This window comes from Aphis gossypii, chromosome X (genome assembly GCF_020184175.1).
Source record: "Aphis gossypii isolate Hap1 chromosome X, ASM2018417v2, whole genome shotgun sequence".
NCBI classification, from domain to species: domain Eukaryota; kingdom Metazoa; phylum Arthropoda; class Insecta; order Hemiptera; family Aphididae; genus Aphis; species Aphis gossypii.
Genome location: NC_065533.1, coordinates 26,893,594 through 26,917,264, shown reverse-complemented (window position 1 = coordinate 26,917,264; position 23,671 = coordinate 26,893,594). Strand labels below are relative to the sequence as shown.

The 23,671-nt window shown below is 25.8% G+C and overlaps 1 protein-coding gene, 1 long non-coding RNA gene and 1 pseudogene across 2 annotated transcripts; 2 read left to right on the top strand and 1 right to left on the bottom strand.

Moving 5' to 3' along the window:
• The first annotated feature begins 9,662 nt into the window (after positions 1 to 9,662).
• On the top strand, positions 9,663 to 12,087 carry LOC114130119 (uncharacterized). Its single transcript, XR_007605882.1, has 3 exons — positions 9,663 to 10,053; positions 11,313 to 11,400; positions 11,574 to 12,087. It is a non-coding gene; the product is annotated as an uncharacterized LOC114130119 (long non-coding RNA).
• Positions 12,088 to 16,478: 4,391 nt separating this feature from the next.
• On the bottom strand, positions 16,479 to 17,339 carry LOC126552446 (uncharacterized; annotated as a pseudogene).
• Positions 17,340 to 19,510: 2,171 nt separating this feature from the next.
• Positions 19,511 to 21,367, top strand: LOC126552445 (uncharacterized). Its single transcript, XM_050207142.1, has 2 exons — positions 19,511 to 19,912; positions 19,976 to 21,367. Exons 1-2 carry the CDS (start codon positions 19,862 to 19,864, stop codon positions 21,365 to 21,367), a joined length of 1,443 nt encoding a protein of 480 aa, XP_050063099.1. The 5' UTR covers positions 19,511 to 19,861.
• The last annotated feature ends 2,304 nt before the right edge of the window (positions 21,368 to 23,671 follow it).

Here is a 23,671-nt window from a genome sequence, read left to right as displayed (position 1 = left end):
TGATTCATATGAAACATTTTAGATTATTATACGTGTCGACAAAAAATAAACAAATAAATGAAAACTCTAATAAGAAAACTACGTTCTGTGGTATAGCATAGCGATTTTTAAGTGTACCTATAATATATACTAATATAGTCACCAGACAGTAAGTCGAAAACGACAGTGTGCTAATTGCTAATGTATATCCTATCATTGTGTTTGTTAAAATATCTTTCAGAGCCATTGCCGGTTTATAAATAAATTGTTGAGTTTAGATTTTGTGTAATTCTCATCGAAATATAATATATAATACAATAGACATAAATACAAAATTAAACACACCGTATTGTACCTACCTACTTACCGTCGCAGTGGATTTAAACCATAACAACAGTTCGAAAGAACGAGCAAAGAATAATAAGTCAAGAAAAATTTATAAGTTCTTAGTAAACTCTCGTTGTGCCGTTTTGGAATCATCATGTATAGCTGTAAAATTAAACAGCTCCTTAAATATAAAGCACATAATGAATAATGATTAATGAATAACCAAAATGGATATTCGATTTTCATAAATAAATAATATTATACTTAAATTACTTACAAACATACATCAATACATATCTGAGGACTTTTTAGATATCAACCCTTATTAGTACCTCAATGACTATAGGTACATGTTTGTAAAAATAAAATATATTTATATTTTATTATACATATAATTTATAAATAAAGATAAATATCGTGTAAAATATGAATATAATAGAAATGTTATATGGCGCCTTGGCTTATTGTGGTAAAAAATATTTATACATTATACATACTTATTTCGCATTATATAAATGCTATAAATAGAATATGTTATAGCGTTATAAAAATTTTTAAATATCAGTGTACATTACTTATTTTTAATCCTTCAATTCCAATGTATGTTTTTATAAATACAAAATTAAATTAAAACTGGACTAATATTTAATCGTATTATTCGATAGTAAAAAGTTATAACTTTACTAAAATCCGTTGTGTACAGTTCATGTACAAAAACATTGTATGTAGTAAATAATTAATAATTTTAATAAAATAAGTTCATTTCTACAATAATTCACTTATTCAAAAATCGAACATGCTGCTTAAGTAGTATTATGTATTTGTATGTTCATGGGACTTTTCAGCAGGTATATAGTAAAAATTAAAGTAGAAATAACCAACTCACGCTCATTTATTTATCTGTATATCACAAAGTCATAATATTTCTACACAAGCTTTTTTCTAAAATTATTTTCACTATTTTTTTTTTCTTCAAATAATTTCTAAGTTATAAAAGAACACAATTTAATTAAATGAAAAAAATGTATTAAAATCTGTTTCTGTTTCTTCATTTTATTTTGATTTAATTCTAAACTATATTTACACAAGTTTTCTTACTTCTATAGTCAAGGTACATCTTTCACAGTATATGGTCGTAAAAATCAATAAATACAAATGAACAAGCTGCAGTTACACCAATAAAAGAGTCTAATGCTTCAATTTTGAATTTTGAACATTTCTACCAATAGAGCTGTAGCTAAATCAATGTGTTTCGAAGTATCTGTAACTATAGTTAGAACATTTGATAGAAAATTAGAAGAGCATATAATATCGAGTATAGTCTAGTTAGATTGAATGTAAAAAGTTATTAAGCTATTATAGTAAGGTTATAGTAGGTTAGTAATAGTATTATTTACATAAATCATTGAACCTAAAATTTTAAAAACCATAACATATTGGTTACATATATAGAAACATATATTATAGAACATACAACTGATTTCCTTTTGATAATAATACATATATACACATCGAATTCCATCTCAAGTGCTCGTCGTTCGATCCATAGAATATCATATTTTTCCCAATTATGTAAGATAAGTCCACAGCAAAAACATTCAACGATATATTTTTTCCTCAGATATATAAAACCGCTTTCAGCTAATGAGTATTTATCTTGAGATTAAGTTAACGGAAATAAGTTTTATGTTTTGTATCTTGATGAAAATTTAGTATATACTCTGGATAGTGAATATGCGTGATTTGCATTATTTTGTACTAATGATAAAACTAATGAGCAAAAATTATTGCTAAATTTTTGTAAATTGAAAATAATTACTTATAATAATTAATTCATGAAATTAGTTACAGAAAAAAAATGTGTAAAATAATTATAGAACTTGGTCAAACGATGATTTATTACTAATTAAACTAACTGGATCTTAACTTAAAAATAAATTTTAAATGTAACCCACATACATGATATCGTGCTGAAGATAATTTTGTGAAAAGTTGATTGTGTAATCGTGAAAACGTATTTAAGAAAACCGTCGTTACTCTCGTGTTACACGCAGAAAAATGAGTTTGAGGTGGATATTACCGCTTAAACTTTTAAAATCTCTCTGTCTAAAAGTGCTGTGTACATACAAATGCATACTACTTGCGTATATCAAACCTTTTATATTATGTTTTTGCAATTTTTAGGAATTTATTATATAATTATGTTTACTATTTTTTTACAGTTCATAAGAATACAATAAATTTTAATATTTTCAAACACACGTTTTCAAAGAAATTTGAGAATTATAAAAAACAATGTACAGCATTTATTATTTTATTTTTATTTTTTTGTGTATGAATTTGTACCTAGTTAAAATGTTTAAGCTGTTCAATTTTTATAGCTAATAGGATAATTATTACAATTTAATTTAACGTCCCTGTAAACTAATAGGTCAAAATTATTCTTTGTAATTTTATACGTATATACCATATAATTTTAATGGAATGATCAGTAATATTTTTGTCTCTTTTTTACACGCATTTCGAATAGGTAAGTTGACGATTTATGTTTTTTTTATCGGTAAGTATTATGATTATGAATTAAATTGCTACTTACAGTTGAATTTCCATTTTTAATTTATCATTGTCTTATTGTTTTTGTGTTCTACCACATTTAATTTCATAGACTAGTCTAAATTTAATCCCACCGACAATTGGAAAATCTTTGGAATTATTATTAGCACTTTTTATAAGTAAAATAATATCATTTTCTGTAAAGTTCGCATGTCTTACGACAAATATAGAAATTTAGTATATTCTTGTTGTTTGTAAAATGTGTATTGATTTTCAATGTTAGTTGCTTGGTACAATCTGGTATTTTTAGGTTATTTAATTTAAGTAATCGCAATCAAAGTTTTCCTATAATACTGCTTATAATTAATTAGGCGAAAGCACACCCAATAATTTCAGCCGTATGTAGTGGGCACGAAAACGATTATTATCCCCCTATTGAACATCTTGCTCAGTGTAAATGTTATTACTTTTTATTACTTATATGTATTATTACGTCTTATTATCATGAAATCCTTATTCCAAAAAAATTATTAATAATAACACTGCACGACGACGGTGATACGTAGTGTTATCCTAACATCTTACCAACGATGTGTGTAAGGGACATCGTACAACTAAATTCGGTACAGTATAATAATAATCAGTTATATTTGTTTGAAATTGTTCCAATCGAGAGAACCTTGGACAGTGCTGAAGACAAAGAAGACTCTCACAATCCCACCCTTGTGATATTACACGCACTTAAATAATATGTAGATACGAGTAAATTATAATAATGTGTTCATATTTTTTTTATTTTTTGTTTTAATGGTTCCTTTTTCGTTTTTAATATCACACAGGACTTTCACAAATTAATGTTGCACCAAGATCGTGATACCTAATAACAGTAATAACATTGTCGAAATCATTGAAGTCTGTTGCCGACGACGTAATAATTTATAATCAAAACAATAATAATAATATGTAATATTGAGTATGGTTAAAGTAATTTCGATATCAACGATGTCGAGTCTTTTCTATTATGATTAATATATATAATTAATAATAATATGCTACCAGTGAAAATACTAAATCATGAATTTAAAAAATTAAAAAGTGTACCGCTAAAAAGTCTAGTGATAAGATACCACGGGACAATGTTATGTTTTCGAATTAAAATTTTAAAAAAGAAAAACAATAAAGCTTTAATCTTTTGCATGCTTGGGTAAATCGCTATAAAACTTAAACTTTTGCATTTTGGTTTTACCGTCGACCACCGTAATGTTGTAAAATATTAGCATACTATTATAATACTTGTGTGATGAATAATTTAAAGGTTTTTATTGTTTTCTATTTATTATTTTTTAAAACTAATCATGTAGGTAAGACTTACTTTTCATTTTACAATTTTTATATTTACTTTAAACCTCACTATATCATTTGCACTCACTGCATTATCGAACGTAAAGTTTATATTTTATCATTCAAAATATATAGTTAATGTTTAAATCTTAAAAGATACTTTTAAATAGTAATCAAAATCCTTCAACTAAAAATTAGGATTACAAAAAAAAATAAACTCATTTATATTAATATTACAAAATCACCAAATATATTATTAAAACCATTCTCAGTTCTTGATCCAATAGCTATTAGCTTGTTTGAAAATTATCAATATTAGTTGAAATTCTTGTTTACATTGTTTTATTTTCAATTTATTATTGCTGTTTATAGAGCTTTTGTTTAAAATTAAGAACTTTTAAAACTTATTTTTCTCGAGTAAAATGTTTGTTTGAGTTTATTTATATCCATGAAAATATTTGTATAAAAAAAATAACGTTTAAACGATTTCATTTCTCATTTTTTTTTTTTACATTATATTAAGTTTTTATTTATAAATAAATATATAATGTTACAAATGAATCGAACAAATTATTCACCACGTACTTGACAGTGAGAATTATAATCATCTATGTAATAATATCTCATATTATTACCTATATAAATAAGGTTCATAATAAAACATAATAATATACACTAACACTGACCTGACATTAACTGATTATTGAATAATTAATTTTTGTTTATTACAACTTTATTATTACACCCTTTCGTGTAGTGTATGCGTATAATATTGAGTGGAAGGAATCGCTGTAGAATGGTGACGTGATAATAACACCAACGGATCTTACTAGAAGCCGAATACTGCAGCTAGGCCTGCTAAGCGTGCACAAAGTTCATACCTTATTGGCTGAGTAGTCATAAATAACTATTAAGTATTAACTATTCATATTTATATTAAAGTTATGTTCCAACAACTTTCGGGAGGAGTAATATATTTTTTTTTTAACCACTAACTGCTTTCACTATAAACAGTATAAACGCACACACGTCGTATTATTAACTACGTGAGATATTCAACGTAATTTATTACACACGAAATGAAACAATAATAATATACTAGGTACCTGCAACTACATGAAAATAATAATTATTAGCCATAATATTATTTCCATTCATACATAAGGTATATAATATATATATTACATCAAGAGTGTAATACTTACTATATTATAATAATTTATAAGTGGTATACGTTTTATTTTCCGAATTAATCGTTAACGTTTAATTTAGTATACCTACACTTGTTTTTACTCTTATATAACTTATGTAATTTTAATTTTTTTATAATATAATTTATTTTAAGACTAAAACATAAAGATATTTATAATCTTGTACGCTAAAAAAAAATTTCCTGGAATAATCAATAATTCCTATTCTGACTACCCCGTAAACACGCTTATAGGACCCAGCTAAGTGTACAAGAGTCAATAAAAAAAGTTGGTAGCACAAACAACTCAAAAAATACTTGATAGATTTCAATTAACTTTTTATTAGATTCAAAATACAAAATCTATTTTCTATATAAACTCTTACTACTTTTTTACATTTTTTTATACTATGACATACATATATCCATTTGTGACTATACATATGATACTCCTAACATCTCAGACAAATGAATCAAGATAGACAGATCTTCAAATAGAATTGGTTTTTTACACTTTTTCCCAATGTCACGAAAAGTTCCTTTAAATCACACAGTTAGGAAGTTTGAAAGTACCCTTCATAATATAGTCTTTACTTTACTTTTTGAGATCTGTGTGTTAAACAATTTAAAATAAAGCCAACACAGAATCAACTGTTCAAGATAGTGTAGTGATGAGACAAGACAAGTATTCTTCAAAAATTAAACAGAAGTCGTTGTTAAGGTATAATAATTTAAAATAATAAGTAAGTATAAGTTATGTAGGAAAATACATTTTTGCATTGTGAATTCAATAAAAATATGTAAGTTCATTGAAATCCGTTTATTATTTTTATTTATTGACCACATGCAAATTATTTTTGTTAAATTTTAAATGTTTTATTTTTTTTTTTTTTTTATTAGCATAATTGGCAATTTAATACATTTGAAATGTATTATATAATAAGATATAAAAATTATGGATTCGTTGAAATATGATTAATATATACTACACTATTTTCTTATTTGTTTGATTATTACAATAAAGTATAATTATTAACACATTTTGTATCATCTAATTTAGTATTATAATTCAATAACAAAAGACAAATATTGATAAGCTGTTTGTACTTTTAAAAGTTCCAAAAGCATTTTAATTTTAAAAAAATCGACCCTATTAATAAGAGTAGTGATCAGGCTGTCGTGAAGCTACCATTATTATTCGTGGATTTGGAACCATAAGCAAACAACAGAGAAATTTATGATCTTAAAATATTGTTATGAAAAAGAAAAGTGAAACTTTTAATTAAAAAAGAAGTGTTATGATGCTAAGATATAGGACATTCTCAAAACTATAGTTTTTAAAATACCTAATCAGTGTATAAAATGTGGTAAAAACATATTTCACTATGTTGCTTTAAGTGTTAAGTCTAAGAAATCAAAAGAAAAATACATAAAATTTAATGAAGGACACATGTAAAAAATTAAAAAGAATGCATTGCTTACTCGTATTAATAGTTATTTAAAAGAAAAAGTTCATAAGAAAAAACCAAAATAATACAGTGCATATAAGAAGTCACTTAAAGTTATTTTTATATTTTTGTATAGATGGTCTTTGAACGTAAACAAGAAATTCATAGACTCAAATTTACACATAATAAAAAAAACATATCATTACTGTCTAATGTAATAACTAGCCAAAAATCAAAAAGCAAAATAAGAAAACAAGAATCGGTCACTTAGAATCATAATATGAAACTTTTACGAGCTTGTACACTAAAAACAAGAATATTAGAATATCTCATGAACACCGAAAAAAATTGATACAGCTCTAATTTAAAAAAAAAAACCACTTAACTAAATGATTCACTTTGAAATTTTACGACCGCGCTCGCATCATACAAGAACTGCAGTAATAATAAAAAAAATTAATTAAGCATTGCCAACTCAATAAACATCCCGAAGAACATTTACAAGAAATACGTGTCCGAGTTAATGACGGCCACAACGATAGTTACTATCTCTACTAAAAAACATCCACTGAATTGAAATTTAAATAAAAATAAAACTATACAAAATTTAAATAAAAAATTCATTGCTTTACATATTTGATACTCAATAAAATTGCAATTGGAAATCGTTGAACACACATTCATTTTTTATAGCATCAGCACCGTTTGCGTTATTCCGATTTTATAATTTAACTATAAATTATAGTATCATCGACCTGGTAGTAAAAATAAAAATAATAATACTTTATTAATTAGCCACTGAAACAAACATCTAAATCATAATAATATTTAGGTGCCGTGTCGACAAGATTCATTGTGTGTACTAATAGTAAGTACACATTTTTCTTTTTTTTTAATATGTACTCCGACTTGACGAGAAATAATAATTATGTGCTATTATGACGATAAAACAATTAAATGTGAGTGTTAAGGAAATGTGTTGCTCTGATATAATTGGTTTATTTCGTTGTAAAACAATTGAATAATTATATAGATTTGTTAGCGTTCTTTCTTTTATAACCAAAACAAAAAATAAAAATAAAAAAAATAAACAAGCAATATTAATTATTGTAGGTATAGGTAGAGTGACAAGCGTCACTATTACTATTAACTCGTAACTAGTTTTACGCGTAGGTAGGTACCATTACATTACTATTATAATGTTATATGAATGCAATAAAACATGACTTTTAAAAACGTAAAGCTAATAAATTAATACAATTTATATGCCTGTGTTATGAAAAATTCTACCGCAGAGACGACAAAGTCGTGACAAAATAATTTCTTGACTTTTCTTAACAGTTAACACGAAGACTATAGTATACGTATAGTGATGACAACAAATCCATAATAATATAATAATATACATCTAAAATCGATAGGATTTTAAAATCACTACATTTTTAATGTATTTACGTAAAAAGCGAAGAAAAACGGCAGATTATTCAAGATTTCATTCCTAAAGTCAATGTCATCGAGCAAATTTAGGATGCCCGCGATTCAAACAACTTTACAGACAATCGGACTATGTTAATACTTAATAATAATAATAGCAATAATTGAATAATGTTAATCGTATAAAAAATGACAAACTGTTAGTTCCGTGTTGTATATTATACCATATGGATTCAAATCGCTCTGCACAATGTTCTTATAATAGAGTTTTCGCATTACAGAGGTGGTTTATAAATAATGCATAAAATAATATTATATTATATAGTATTTAATTTTGTATAGGTATATATAAATATATATCATGCTTAATTTTTTTGTAAAATAATATTGTATTTCAGAATAAGACACTTGCATATTATATTATTTTCTCACAGCGTTATTATTTTAGAAAACGTGAATGTTTACATATATATAAATAGTAGTACATTATACAATGAGCAGTTAATGTATATTGTAATGAAATGCTCACATATCATAATTGTAAATCACTTATTTATTCAATAAAATAAATAACGGTCGAGTTGTCGCAAGCAGATAATCCTTATAACCCAAACATCTTAAATCACTGATGAAAGGAACGGTTTACATTATTTGGTCACGTAGGGTATTATACGCGGTTGTAACAGTGCGGCGCAACACATGTGATCTATTTCGTGTGCCGCCGAAGACAATGGATGGTCCAGTAAGGGTCTCTGTCGTCGGCGATAAAGACGATTTCTTTGAAACGCGGAGAGCCTGCGACTCTGGCCGGCTCGACTAACTCGTTTTCTCTCATCTGTACACGAGCACCAGCGAGAACTCCTACACACCGGATCCTGTGAGCCTTTTATTTTTAAACGAAAATATGACCAGTGTTGATTTATTTGAATTTGAGTGCCAAAAACCTTTCTTAATCTTATCGAGTCATAATCTGCGTAATCAAACACAGCTGCGAATAAGGTAAGTTGTACGCGCCTCATATTTATACATACTTATATTAATTTTTATAATTTAATTATTAATATTTTATTACTACGGTGTACTTGATCATTCTCGAATTACGACGACCTCGAGAGCCCTCCTACGATCAGGAGGAAAATAACAATAACGCAAGTTTAAATACCTAATCTGTAATAAATCCGGCATTCATTCGAGACTTGAATGTTTGCCTAGCGTCTCATTTATCTAAAGTACTTAATACATGCCCTATTTATATCATTTACTATATATCATATTCTTATTTTTACATTATTTTATTTTTATAAAATTTGTTTTATTTTTACGTTATTACAATATTTTACTTGAGATTACGTATACCTATTATTATTATTCCCACACTATGAGAGATGAATTGCATTTAGTATTAGAGACTGTGTAAGTGCATAAGGAATGTAGGATACATAAACGAATCTCACGGACATTATCAATAATACATTAATACATAATATTTTTTTCAATATAAACAACGACAATAATAATAATACTTATTGTGAAATATATTCATGCAGTAATAAATAGTAATTGTCGCGGGCCACTAATATTATGTGGTGTTTGCTGAATAGTGGGAAAAAATGTTGACTTAGCTAATAATATATAATACACCACGTCAAGTGGATCGATTTTCAGTTGTCTCCAGCAATCACACAAGTCCAGTACTTTAATATTTTAATCGATCAGTGACATTAATATAATATTATAACAATAAATAATAATATATTTACACTTCGCAGTTACATTTAAAAAGTAAGTTTATTTAATTTTATAACCCTACCTTACAATAATTATTAATATATAAAATAATAGATTTAATAATACTGCAGATAACATATTATATTATGTATTTTCATTAACTCGCAATAGTAGAAACTGTAGCTCTAATTGTTTTTGTTTTTGAAAAAGTAAATAGTATCAAATATCTCGGATTATATTATGATGATAAATTAAAATGGTATATTAATGTTAATTATTTGACCAAAGTAATTGGAAAATTCTTTTATATTTTCAAGGATATAAGGTATATTTGTAATATTCAATTGAAACGCATAGTTTATGTATTATCATTAATTGTACAGTCAACATTAATGTTTGGAATTGAATTCTGGCACTGTATCTGCAATAATCACATACAGATTTAAAAAAAAAAAACTATTAAACAAATTAATTACCTACCTATATTCTACGCAAATCTTTCTCTGATAATATTATTATCATAACATATATGATATATTATAATTATTATATTATATATTATATATTAGTACCTACTCTCAATGTTCAAAAACTAAATCAAACATTTTAAAAACGCCTTGAGCTTTCTACTTCTTCTCTTTTGTTTTAAACACATGCTTAATCCGTGTTCCCATAGTTATACGACAAGACATAGTAACAATACCAATTTAGTACCATGTATAAATGTAATTCTACTTTTGGAAAATTAAATCCTTTAGTTACCTATAGGAATTGAAATTTGTATTCAACTAAGTATTAATATCTTAAGTTTTTGGTTTAATTTTTTAAATTATTATGAACTATGTAATTTGTCATCAATAATGTGCCTACACATTTATTATATACCTATATTAATTTTATTCTGTAAATAATTAGTTTATAGAATTATATAGGTAGGTACTGTATAATAATTAATATGTAGAAAATAACTTACTATATACCTGATGACTATTCTTAATGTTTTAAATTTTAAAATCTTTTTTTGTGAACTCAACATCGCCATTACAGATAATGCTTATAGATGTACAATCATGTTATATTAATTTGTTTTTGATGTGTTCATATTTTGTTTGGTTGCAAAAAAATAAACAATTATTATACTATATACTCATAGAACGATGGCTTAGTCAACTTATACAGTTTTTACCTTGTAATTTTTTTGTATGAAATAATAATATTTTAAAATTAAAAATAAAATTTCAAGAACCAAAATTTAGTATTCAAATATATATTATATTATATTATTATTTAAGTCTATAATATTTATTATTTAGATCCAAATTGTTAGAATCATCATAAGATATCAACAACGAGGCCAACAACAATGACAACAACGAGGTATCCATCTAATTTTTATGAAACGTGAGTTTTTTAAAAAATTTATTTTACATATAAAAATTGTATGTGCTGTGTATCATGTGTGTGTGTGTGTGTGTGTGTGTGTGTGTGTGTGTGTGTGTTACCTAATAATACCTAAACGGCTTTTATAATATAATGGATTATTAGTGAGTAGATGATTTATTTATATTTTACAGTTAAAGAAAAATACATTTATCAAACAACCCAAGGATTCAGTCCAAAATCAGGAACTTATCATTTGGGTATCTAGTCATTGACGTCGGGTATCTGATTAAAACCATGAAAGAAATAGATACTGCGTTTGGATTGGCGGACCCAGTGCTATGTGGAATAATAACGTATTTCTCCTTAAATTGATGAATGTCATCTCAAAAGAGGTGATCGAATACAATTTGTGGATAGAGCGCCATTAACGTTATTTTTTTAAAGGGAAAGATAAAAACAAATTCGTTATACATTTCAAATAATTTGTCTTTATCTTTTTAATATTTAATATTTATGTAGGTAATTTATTGCTTTTAATTTTGTTTTCTATTTTCTAATGTATTTTAATAACTATAAAAAAAAAAAATTATATGAAATGCGGTTATATAAATAGTATATAATATATTATCTATATCTATATAATATATTATACTATATTAGTAAACTTATAATAATTAAAAAAAAAATAAACGTGAAAACATTTTACGAAGAAAAATATTGATATATAATACACATTTAACGAGTTGTATAATAATAATAATATTATGTTATTTATAATATTCTTAGTAAAAATGAATTTGATATAAAAACATTCTATTTAATATATTTTCTTTGTAAATGTAGTAATATATTATTTAAACAGATAATATTTTTTGGAAAAAATATTATGTATCTACATTTTATAAAAATGTTAATAAAATTGTTTTACTTACGTCTCAGTATTAAATAATAATAATAATGAATGTAATTCCAGAAATTGATGAAATAAATTTTTATTTAAAACAATTATTGTATCAATGTATTATTTTCGTTTGACGAACTGCATAATAATAATAATATTATACAACGTTAATTGATATTCTTATAAGTTTAAGAGTTAAGACTATTTGAAATAAAAATAACATTTTATTTAATATTTATGCAACATAAAATATTTTTTAAAGAAATCTTTGTAAATTTTCTTTTTTCAATGTAATCTACAAGCTTCATAGAATGGATCATACAACCAATGGAAAGACTGCACATTATTTCGAAAATATTAGCCCTATTATTATAATATATTCAAATTTAAAAACTGTAAAAATTTTAGATTCTGGACGAAGTAATGAATGTATTGATTTTACAATTATGTATTTTTTTTTTGTGTCTGTGTACAACATAACGTGTGGAAATAATGTTTCAACTTCAAACTTCAAGGGTGGTTTCCGATAGCAAAGTGAATATCCTTGGTGCATTATAATTTATAGAGGTAAAAAGTGAGAATATTCCAAGTTTTAAAAAAATTGATTTTTTTATAAAGTAGTAACTCACGGGTAATACTTGAAATTTTCACCTTATGTTTATTTTAGTGTAATCTATGTACAGTTAAATTTTCAAAATATTTTGGAATTTTTAAGTAATTTATAAACAACTAAAATTATCGATTTTATTAAGTATTATTTTTAGTCAAAAATATATGATATTATGATATGGACAAAATATGGTGTAATATATATGAAACTATAAAACAATCATATTATACACGTAATTATTTTCAATATTATATTACTAGACAAATAGGTACTGGTATTATAATAAGTTATAAATATAGAATACCTAATTCAATATGGCGTTTGTAAATATAAAATCAGTTATAATTTGACGAGCTGTCGATACGGCGATACGTATGTAACATTTGATAATAATAATAATTTTTGATATCTATATCATATATATATATATAATATTATGCTTTGATAGTTAGTTACTATTTAGAAACTAATAGAATTAGGGTGTATGGGGTCAATGAGTAAAATTTGCGTACATTTTATCCCATTTTCTTTGTTGATTAGACACGGAGACAACATAATATGCAAGTAGGTATATACGACATCCGTTTAATATGTTCTGGTTTATGCACACAACACAATGCACAAATACCGTAGAAACAGGGTTTTAACTCCAATAGAAAGATAATGCCTTATACTATGTTTCCTAGATGAGTTTTTTTTAAAAAAAATGTTTTGGTTTTATTTTTTACGTGAAGGGAAAAACTAAAAAAAACTGAAATTTTTAAGATTGAATATTAGTCGATATATTAAATCGATCAAAAAAATCTCTTCGAGGAGGCATAGTTTAATATCTCTCCTTTCAACAGAATTAATTACATTCTTTCTAAGTAAATTATTGAAGGAGCTAACTATATAGAGCGAATGATAGTTCAGACTGCGTAAACACGTTTTGTCTGTATCATACGTGTGTAAGACGGAGACAACACATGCGGGTGCGACGTCTTCAATAATCAAGTAAATCTCAATGTTTAGACCGTTTTCATTTTATGTTTAAATGGCCTTTGTGGCTTGTGCGAGTGATGGCGGTGTCGGTGACGTCGACGTCAATGTTGCTGCTGCCGCTGCTTTCGATGGATGTAGATTGTAGGTACCTACGCAATGGCCAATGACTTGTCGCGTACCAGACGACGCTCTCGGCTTGTCCATGTGTGCGTCGAACTAGTTCATCATATTTGAAATCGCCAAACACCGTTTGTGATCGTCGAGCTAACGAATGTGTAACACGCGTGATCCGGTGGTAGAAATCGTCCGTCGACACTCGATGTACGATACAGCAAGAAATCTGTGAAGTATAATAATAAAACTCCATATTAAGTGGTATACCGTATACGCATCGGTGTCGGTGTAAAATGGTATCTATCATTGGATTCAAATCTAATACATCCATTATGTTTAAATTTAGTTATCTCACAGTCTTTACAGTAATATTATGTACTTTTTAATTTAGTTATTTGAACAATATTTATAGAAATATAAAAAAAGCTTATAGTGGTCACCTCTATCAGCCTAAGTGAAATTTACTACAATAAATAACTTGTTTACTATAACTATTAATTTACCGGCCTACTCCATTCATTGGCCTACACCTATAGTAATAATCAGCATAGCTATAAATTGAAGTATTGCAATTTGTATGTATTTGATAATATAATACAGTTTATTTTTATAGGATAGTCAGTCAATTTTCAATTTTGATTTGAATATATTCAAATAAAATTTGATTATTTATTGTTCATATTTTTTTCATACTCGTACAATTTAAAAGATAATAGTGTAGGTAATTATGCTCAACAACAACATTTTATTATATTATATAATAAATAATGCAAACTAGATATACAAAACAATAGAGAATGTTATTAATTAGGTACAAATTCAAATTAAGTTATAATAATAATTTGTAATTATATAATATGAATCCAAGAGATAATACAATTACTATAAATATTATATAAATATATTATATAATAGTATACCTAATGGCTAATACAATAAATACTGCCTACTGTATTATTATTAGATATATAGTATTTAGTGAAATGTACGAGTAGGTAATTTCTGAGACTATTATACACATAAACATAATAATTTATACGTATTAAATATTTTTTTAAATTTATGAATAAATTCTTATAAACATAGTTCCATTATGCTTATGTGATGAACAGAAAAACAATTATTTAGTTCATTTAATTTTATACATTTTAATTCAGAAGTTAACATAACATTAAATGCTCCAAAAATATTCATCATAATGAATAGTAAATTAAATAACAAAGTATAAATAATGAATGATTCATTTTCTCTAATAAAAATACATTTAATTAATTCGAATAGATGTAACATAAAGTCATTATCATCACATATATTAATAATAACGGGCATATTTTTGGTACCTATTGTATAAAATTCTCTTATTTTTACCCAAGAAACACATCATACATTGTTTAAATCATAATGACCTAAATATGTATTAATTAATTTTATTTTATTATTGGCCCTATTTCCATATAAAAGTTATAAATTAATTTACTGGATTTCATTTTTTCAGTATACTTAAACACTACATCTAATAAATGTAAATGTTCTAACATTTTTTGTATTATGTATCTTTGTGGAATTGAGTATACTTTAACATCTATAGGCTCTACTACAACTCTTTCATTTACTAATTTGTCACCTAATCTGTGTCCTGTGACTAATAACTATTTCTTTAGGATGGATTAATACACCTAAATTCTTCAAGTGTTTCAAATCTTGTGTACTCAGTTTTCATATTAATAAAGGAAGAGTGAAAGCTGACAAAATTTTAATCTTACAAAGTATTACTGATAATTCATGTTTGATATAAGTATCACCACATTTATTAATAAATATGTCAATTTTAGAATTAAAAACTGATACAATCAAATCGATAAAATCTTGAACATCATTAATTAAAACATCAATTTTATTTCTAGGAATAATTATATCACTATATCATTTACAAATCATGCTTAAGGCATTTGATCTTATGAAATCATCGGCAGAAGGCATACTATAATTCTGTTCCCCAATATTTTCATTATCAAGATATTCTTCATAATCAGTAGTTTGTTCAAGCAAATTTTTTTGTTTTTTATTTATATTGGAGTTAGAATCAATTTATGCTGTTTCAGATGTCTTTAATAAGTATCAACTTTGTTAAAAATATGTAAACAACCCTCTAATGGAAAATTTAATTTTTCAATTGATTTTAAATCATGGTAAATATTAAAATATATAAATAAATTATTGAGGCATCGGCCTCGTAATTACATAAAAAGCAGCTGATCATTTTAAGATTATTTAAATTATACTTAAAAAGAAATTTGAATAGTTAATTGAATGTGATTATTACATCAAATAACTTAATACATAGGAGATCATTCACACTAAACAGAAAATCTTAGTATAGGAATAACAAAATATAAAATATTACTAAGAAAATCAAATAATTATTTAAGCAAATCAAATTAGTACCATAATCCACTATTATTATAACAACTTATTGCTGCAAATCCTAAATTAGGCTTTGCATAGCTATAATTTTTTTTTAATTTATGGTTTATGTTAAAAAAACAATTCTAAATGAACCTACCTGTTCAACTTCTTGAGGATATTCTAAATAAAACAAATGAAATGATTTGAAGCATATATCTAAGGCATTGATAGGAGTTTCTAGCGTATAGTATATGTCATTAATAACTGTATAGTAGCTAATTGTGGAATTAAGTTCTTCAATATTGCCAACAATGACAATATACGGTTGTACAGTAAGCCCACAATTGAATGCACGGTTCACTTTCTCTTCGTGTGTTGTTTTGAGATCATTGATATTCTATCGTAAGTTTAATAAAAACAATCATTATAGTAACTTATGAATTCATATACTTCATTTTTTTTTAACTTAAGTATTGTTCTAAATTTGAAACTTACAGTTATGTGAATTATAACTGCACTGGCTTGTTCCAATTTTGTTGGCCTCCACATTAAATATTTTGCAACATTGTTTTTTTTTTTTTTTGCTACATTAATATTCACTGGATTAAATAAAGTAAGATAATAACAGAATGGCAGGGTAAGTCATCATTTCCTAAAGTAATTTTAAAGATTAGTACCTATGTGTAAAAACATCATATGTATGTGATGTTGTGTATCGTGCATATATTAAATTAACATTTTTATACAGTTATTAATTTATCAGATTCTTCAATTAAAAGACTTGCCTAATTTATCAGCTGATAAAATTTATTTTACCAAATTTTGCTGACTTAAATTTAAGTTGATGATTCTATTTTTAAGATCAATTTTCAATTTATCTTTAAAAATATCAAACTTTTAAATTAGATTTTGATTTTTTTGTGGATATAAATGATCAAAATCCATATCAATCTAAAAAAGTGTGTATATGTATAATTCTAGACTTTTTTAATATATTATATTTAAAATGTAATAACGTTTTGTGAAGTAAGGATTTAGTGTGATAGTAAATAGTAATATTAATATTATTAACTCATATCAGTTTGCACACTAGCATATTTATTCAGATATCTATTATAATATGAATAAGTATTAAAATATTTTCATCCATCAGTAAATAAAGTATATTATAAGAGTAAAAATATTTAATATAATAATTTAAAATTACTTCTGTTAGTTTTACGATTTTAGAATTCCAACAATTACTATCAGAAGAAACTCTTTTTGTAGGAGATTTCCTTTTTTTCTGTGGATTGGAGATATTTTGGTCCAGGAAACAAGCATGATATTGCATTTTTTTGCAGTTTTGGAATCTTCAAGGTAATCTAAAAAAGGTAATGGTATTAATAAAAAAAAACTAAATTCATACCAATCATATTATTATAGATCTTAGGTAAATGTTAAATTTGTTTTTTAATATAGGTACCTAAATACCTTTTTAATGTTTTTTTTTAATTTATGTTACAATGTTTAAATAGTAAGTAATATCAAATTTACTTTATTATATTATGTGTATTGTAATAAATTATTATTTTATGGTGTATATTTCTTAAGTTTTTAGAGAATACAAATAATATATGTATAAATATGGTATTATTATTATATATATTTATATATAAAATAAAATATTAATAAATTTACTATTTATTTTAATTTTTTAATATTAATTAATTATAAATCTTTTAGAATCAGTTTTTAAATTAGGTGAATAACACAAAATTGGATAATTACGTTATTAGTTCGCCAAAAAGGAATTAAAAGTACTCATCACGATTTAAGATATACTATAATTTATATTATAAATAGTGGTACTCACTATTCATTACTAGTGTTCAAGAGCACTACTTACTACTAACGCTGTACGCGTGTGGTGAAAATATGTACTAATGAACCGTAACACTTTCGGACCGCGTAAGAGCGTACAATTGAATAAGACGTTATCTAAACTATATATTATCTTAAACCGTGCTCATATATTATTTATATTGTTAACAGTAAATTTCACTTATCAGTTTTAGCCATTTTGGAGGACAGCAAAACATTACATTTCCTATACAAAATGTATTAGGAATAACATCGTTTTTAATGTTAAAATATAGTAATAAATGAAAAATGATTTATACAAAATATATATATTTTTTTTCAAACAAGTTTAGTCAATACAACATAATTTTAATATTTACCATATAAAATACCATATAATGCCAACCACAAAACCAGACTTCAACTGATAGCAGGAGTTCACTATCTAGTTCTATATAAAAATCAAAATCTTTGCCCCTATCTTCCAAACCCATTATCATAATATCATGAATATATTGATACATTTATAGTTACCGATACTTTGAAACACATTGATTCAGCTACAGCTTTATCGGTACTCGATAGAAATGTTCAAAATTAAAAACTGAAGCATTATACTCTTTTATTGGTGTAACTGCGGATTATTGTTCATTAATTGTATTTATTAATTTACGACCATATTGTAAAACTTTTACTAGAAAAGTAAGAAAACTTGTGTAAATATAGTTTAGAATTGATTTAGAATATTAAATGGAGAAACAGATTTTAATACATTGTTTTCATTTAATTAAACTGTGCTTTTTTATAACTTAAACAATTATTTGAAGAAAAAAAAATAGTGAATATAATTTTAGAAAAGGGTTTGTGTGGGGATGTAGTTTTAGAATTATTATGATTTTGTGTTACATAGAAATTAAAGAAGAAAGAGGTATTACTACTTAAACTTTTACAATATAGGTACCTGCTGAAAAGTCTCGTGAACATACATAATAAAAAATACATAATACTACTTAAGCAGCATGTTCGATTTTTGAATAGGTGAATTATTTTAGAAACGAACTTATTTTATTAAAATTATTAATTATATACAATGTATTTGTACATGAGTTGTACAAATGTTTTAATTTTGTTCGTAATATAATACATTTCTGGGCGGCGACCAAAATTCGTCAGTTCTCGCGCGATCCCACCACTATACCTTCTAAAACACTGGCCGCCGTTAACGCGTGCCCCCGACACCGTTGCCGCCACTATCGCTGCTGTTTCCATCAGTGGCAGATACGAGGGGGGCGACGTGGCGATCGCCCCCTCCTTGGGCTGTATTTATTAATTTTTATATTATAAATTATAATATTGGGCTGGAACTCACTGAAAGCCGATATTTCATTTGTGGAAATTCCCCCCCCCCTTGGAGACTTTTGGATGCGCTACTAGTTATATCTACCTACGCCACCTACCAAAAACCAGCGACAGTGTTTGTTTCAGTGCGTACTTTTAGTGTCTCAGCATTTTACGTTCCTGAATACATATACAAATTTTTTTTTAAGCACACAGTTTTTTTATACTGTTTTCGCACACCGTTGTTTTTTGTTTTTTACGTTTTTTTTTTTTTATATTAATACAACATGGATGTCGTAGATAATTCGACTATTATCAAAAAAAATCCTTGTGGAAAAGTAAGTGTTCGTATTACCATTTTTTTATTGCAAGTTTTTAATTTCTGAATTTTTTTTCTTTAGTTTATTGGCGTTGGTAAAAAATTATTTATTATAAGTATGTACAAATATTTACTTCAAACACAAAATGAAAATCCAGACAGCCCCCGATTGACACACAGACAAACACTCGTCAAATTATCAAAATCATTAGGTTTTGGAATAGTTACAATACAAAACACGTTGTCTGAGTATAGAAAGTATGGTACAGTTTCACAGCCTAACAAGACAAAATATAGACCGACAATAGTTGACAAAATCGACGAGTTTGATAAAAGTGCTATTAGGCTCAAAATACATGACTTTTGGAGGAACCGAGAAGTACCAACAATTTCAAAAATTTTAATTGCCATTAACGAGGATCCAACGTTGCCAAATCTTAAACGGCCGTCATTTAAAATACTGCAAGAAGATTTGAAATTTGGATGTGTGAAAATGAAAAAGAACCGCAACAAAACACTTCTCGAAAGAGAAGATATAAAAACTTGGCGCCGAAATTATTTAGAAAAAATAAGGTATTACAGAGCAGAAAACAGACCAATATATTATTTAGATGAGACGTGGATCAACGTAGGCGAGACACAGAGCAGAACGTGGGTCGATACGACGATGAAATCATCAGGTGAAGCATTTATTGAAGGCAAAACAAAAGGACAAAAGGACAAATCATCAGGTGAAGCATTTATTGAAGGCAAAACAAAAGGACAAAAGGAACCCTCCGGAAAAGGTAAGCGTCTCATCGTTTTACACATCGGGTCGACAGATGGCTTTGTCCCGGGGGGCCTTTTATGTTTCGAATCGAAAACAAATTCAATAAACTATCATGACGATCTAAATAGTGATATATTTTATGATTGGTTTGAACGAATTTTGCCATTATTAAAAGAAAACGCCGTCATTGTGATGGACAATGCCTCCCATCACTCGGTGAAGAAATTTCAAATGCCAACCAAGTCTTGGAAAAAACAGAATATTATAGATTGGCTTGAGAGCAAAGGGGAGATCGTTAAACATCCGGTACTAAAAATTGATTTACTAAAAAAAGTGAGACAACTAAGACAATACGACGACGAAGACGTGTTAGATGAATATGCAAAAGACTATCAAAAACTCGTAATGCGATTGCCACCATACCACTGCGGATTAAATCCTATCAAGCTCGCGATGAGGATCTCCATTAAAAATTATGTCGGCACGCACAACACAACTTATGAATTAAAGGACGTAATTGAATTATTAAAAAAAGGGTTAGAAAATGTAACACCAGAAATGTGGACTAATTTTGTTGGGCATGTGATAGAAGAGGAAGAAAAGTTTTGGAATATTGATAGTATAATAGAAGAAATATTGAACGGAGAACTCGAAGAAAGAAATACAAGTTTTTCAGATTCCGATTATTTTTTTGTGCCTACTTAAATTGTGTTTGTATTTTATTTGTAATTTTTTTTTATTTAAATTTGTTTTCTATTTAAACAATTTTTTTTCTTTCTTAATGTACCTTTATTTAAATGTGTATTATATAATGTACAATTACTTATTTTGGTTAAAATAAATAAATAATTGTATAAATAAAATATTTATGTGATATCCTACATATTATTTGTACTGTTGTATACACAATAGATATGCCTGGCACTGGGTATTATTTTTTTCATGGTATGTTACTTGAGCCGGTGTATACAATCAACAATTGTCGCTAAGCGGTGGCAGCCGTTGAATTAGCCACCGGTCACTACATACTGAGTGAGGGAATTTACTGCGTCGTCTAGGTGATAGAATAGGAGAAATTTGGGTATAAAACCACAAAGCTCAATCATTTATAATAATATAATATATTTTATTCATGTATATAGGCTGACAAATTATCTCTGTCCAAAATTGTTATTCGTATTCAGTGTTGGGATTAGATAAGTTCTTTTTTTTATCTAGATAAAGATAAAGATAATATGACAAAAATGTATGTAAATAAAGATAAAAGATAATACATTTTTGTCTGGATAAAAAAATTGATAATTTTTTTTGTCTATAACATTTAATTCTAGCTTTTTGAGAGTAGGTACACCTTAGATATCACTAAGTACTTCAATACTGTTTAAACACATGGGATATGTTAATTAATGTTTGTAGTACACATTATTATTAGTGGTTAAATTTAAACGAACAAAGATTTTCAAAATGAAATAGAAATATTAGAAATGCTGCAGTAAATTGAGATTTTTGTGAACTTGTAAGCCTTCAGTTTTAGTATGTATTTAAATTTGACTTAGTAGACATACAATTGTTTTTTATCATGTATTTAATATTTTTGGTACATTGCATAAAAAATATTAAACTATACTATACAAACAATTAAATAAATAAAACACTTTATTTTATGTTAATAATGATAATATAATTTAAACATGTTATATTGTTATATGAGACCCATTATATAACATTGTAAACTAATTGCCGCCAAAATAAATGGTTTGCTTTTAGAAAGCTCTAAATCAAATAAATAATAATAGGTAGTGAATAAAATATGTAGGTAGTAACAATAGTAATAAGTTAAGTTGGGTTACTTTTTATACTTATATTTGTGTATACTAAAAAATCAAAATCATTGAATTCAGAAACTATTTACAAGTTATTTAAAAAAAAACTTAAATAAATGAAAACTATTTAATTTAAAAATAATATAATAATAACATCAGTATGCGATAAATTAATCACTATAAAAACCCAACAATAATAATAATACAATTATTTTTTTGAATATTATTCAAATTTTCTTAAAAATCTAAAATTTGAGTATAATGCTCCCTCTTATGGTACAAAACTACAAAAAATTATCTAAAATATAAAAAAAATGTATTTATAGCTAAAAATACAAAATAAGACTAATATTTTCTGTATCAAGGAAGCATGAAACAAATTTTTAGCTAAGATAGCATTGTATAGGATTAAAGAAAAAAATGCAAGTCATCAACACCCTAACTCTAGACTTATCATTTATCAATTAGTATTAAATAATGAACTATGTTTTGAAATTATGTGTGCCTTATAATTATTAGTTAGTAATTACCATATTACCTACTAATTGTGATTTTCAATTTATTATTAAGTGCTTACCTAACGATTTTGAGTTCTATAGTTTATATACTCTGTTAAATGTTTAATTATAAATATATTATGTGCTGCTTGATATGAAAAAAAACCTAGGTACTAATGAGTACTGACAATGCAAATTAATATTATAATATTATATTATGGTTTATTAATATTTATAATAATAAATTCATAGGTATAAGTTAAGCTAGGTAGATATAAAGAAGGTATTGTAGCTAGGTACTAAGGTATCCAAGAAATATTATTTCTTTTAGATTAAATATATTATAAATAAATAAATAAATAAATTATAGTAAATATATTATAACACTATGTGTTGATTACCTAATTCAATTATTAATTTCCACTTAACAGCCGATAGGTAGAACACTATTTAAAATATATTAATTAATAATTAATAATAGTTGCTTTTTACTTTCTTAGATATTTGTAATATTTATAATTACATATTATTAAAGTCAAGTACATACCTTAAGATGACTTAAAAAATGTCCTGTTTAATTTATCTGACCCTGTATGGTTTTGGAGCACGTTTGATATTGAGCTGTTAGTTTATTAGTTAGGGCTAGGATTTATATGCAATAAAAAATTGTAAAATATGCATTTTATTTA

What these genes read in the sequence shown, in the direction of transcription:
- LOC126552445 (XM_050207142.1), top strand. Translation starts at nt 19,862, where the DNA reads ATGGATGTCGTAGATAATTCGACTATTATCAAAAAAAATCCTTGTGGA. An exon ending in AAAAAAATCCTTGTGGAAAA is followed by an intron (nt 19,913 to 19,975) that starts GTAAGTGTTCGT and finishes TTTTTTCTTTAG; the next exon opens with TTTATTGGCGTTGGTAAAAA.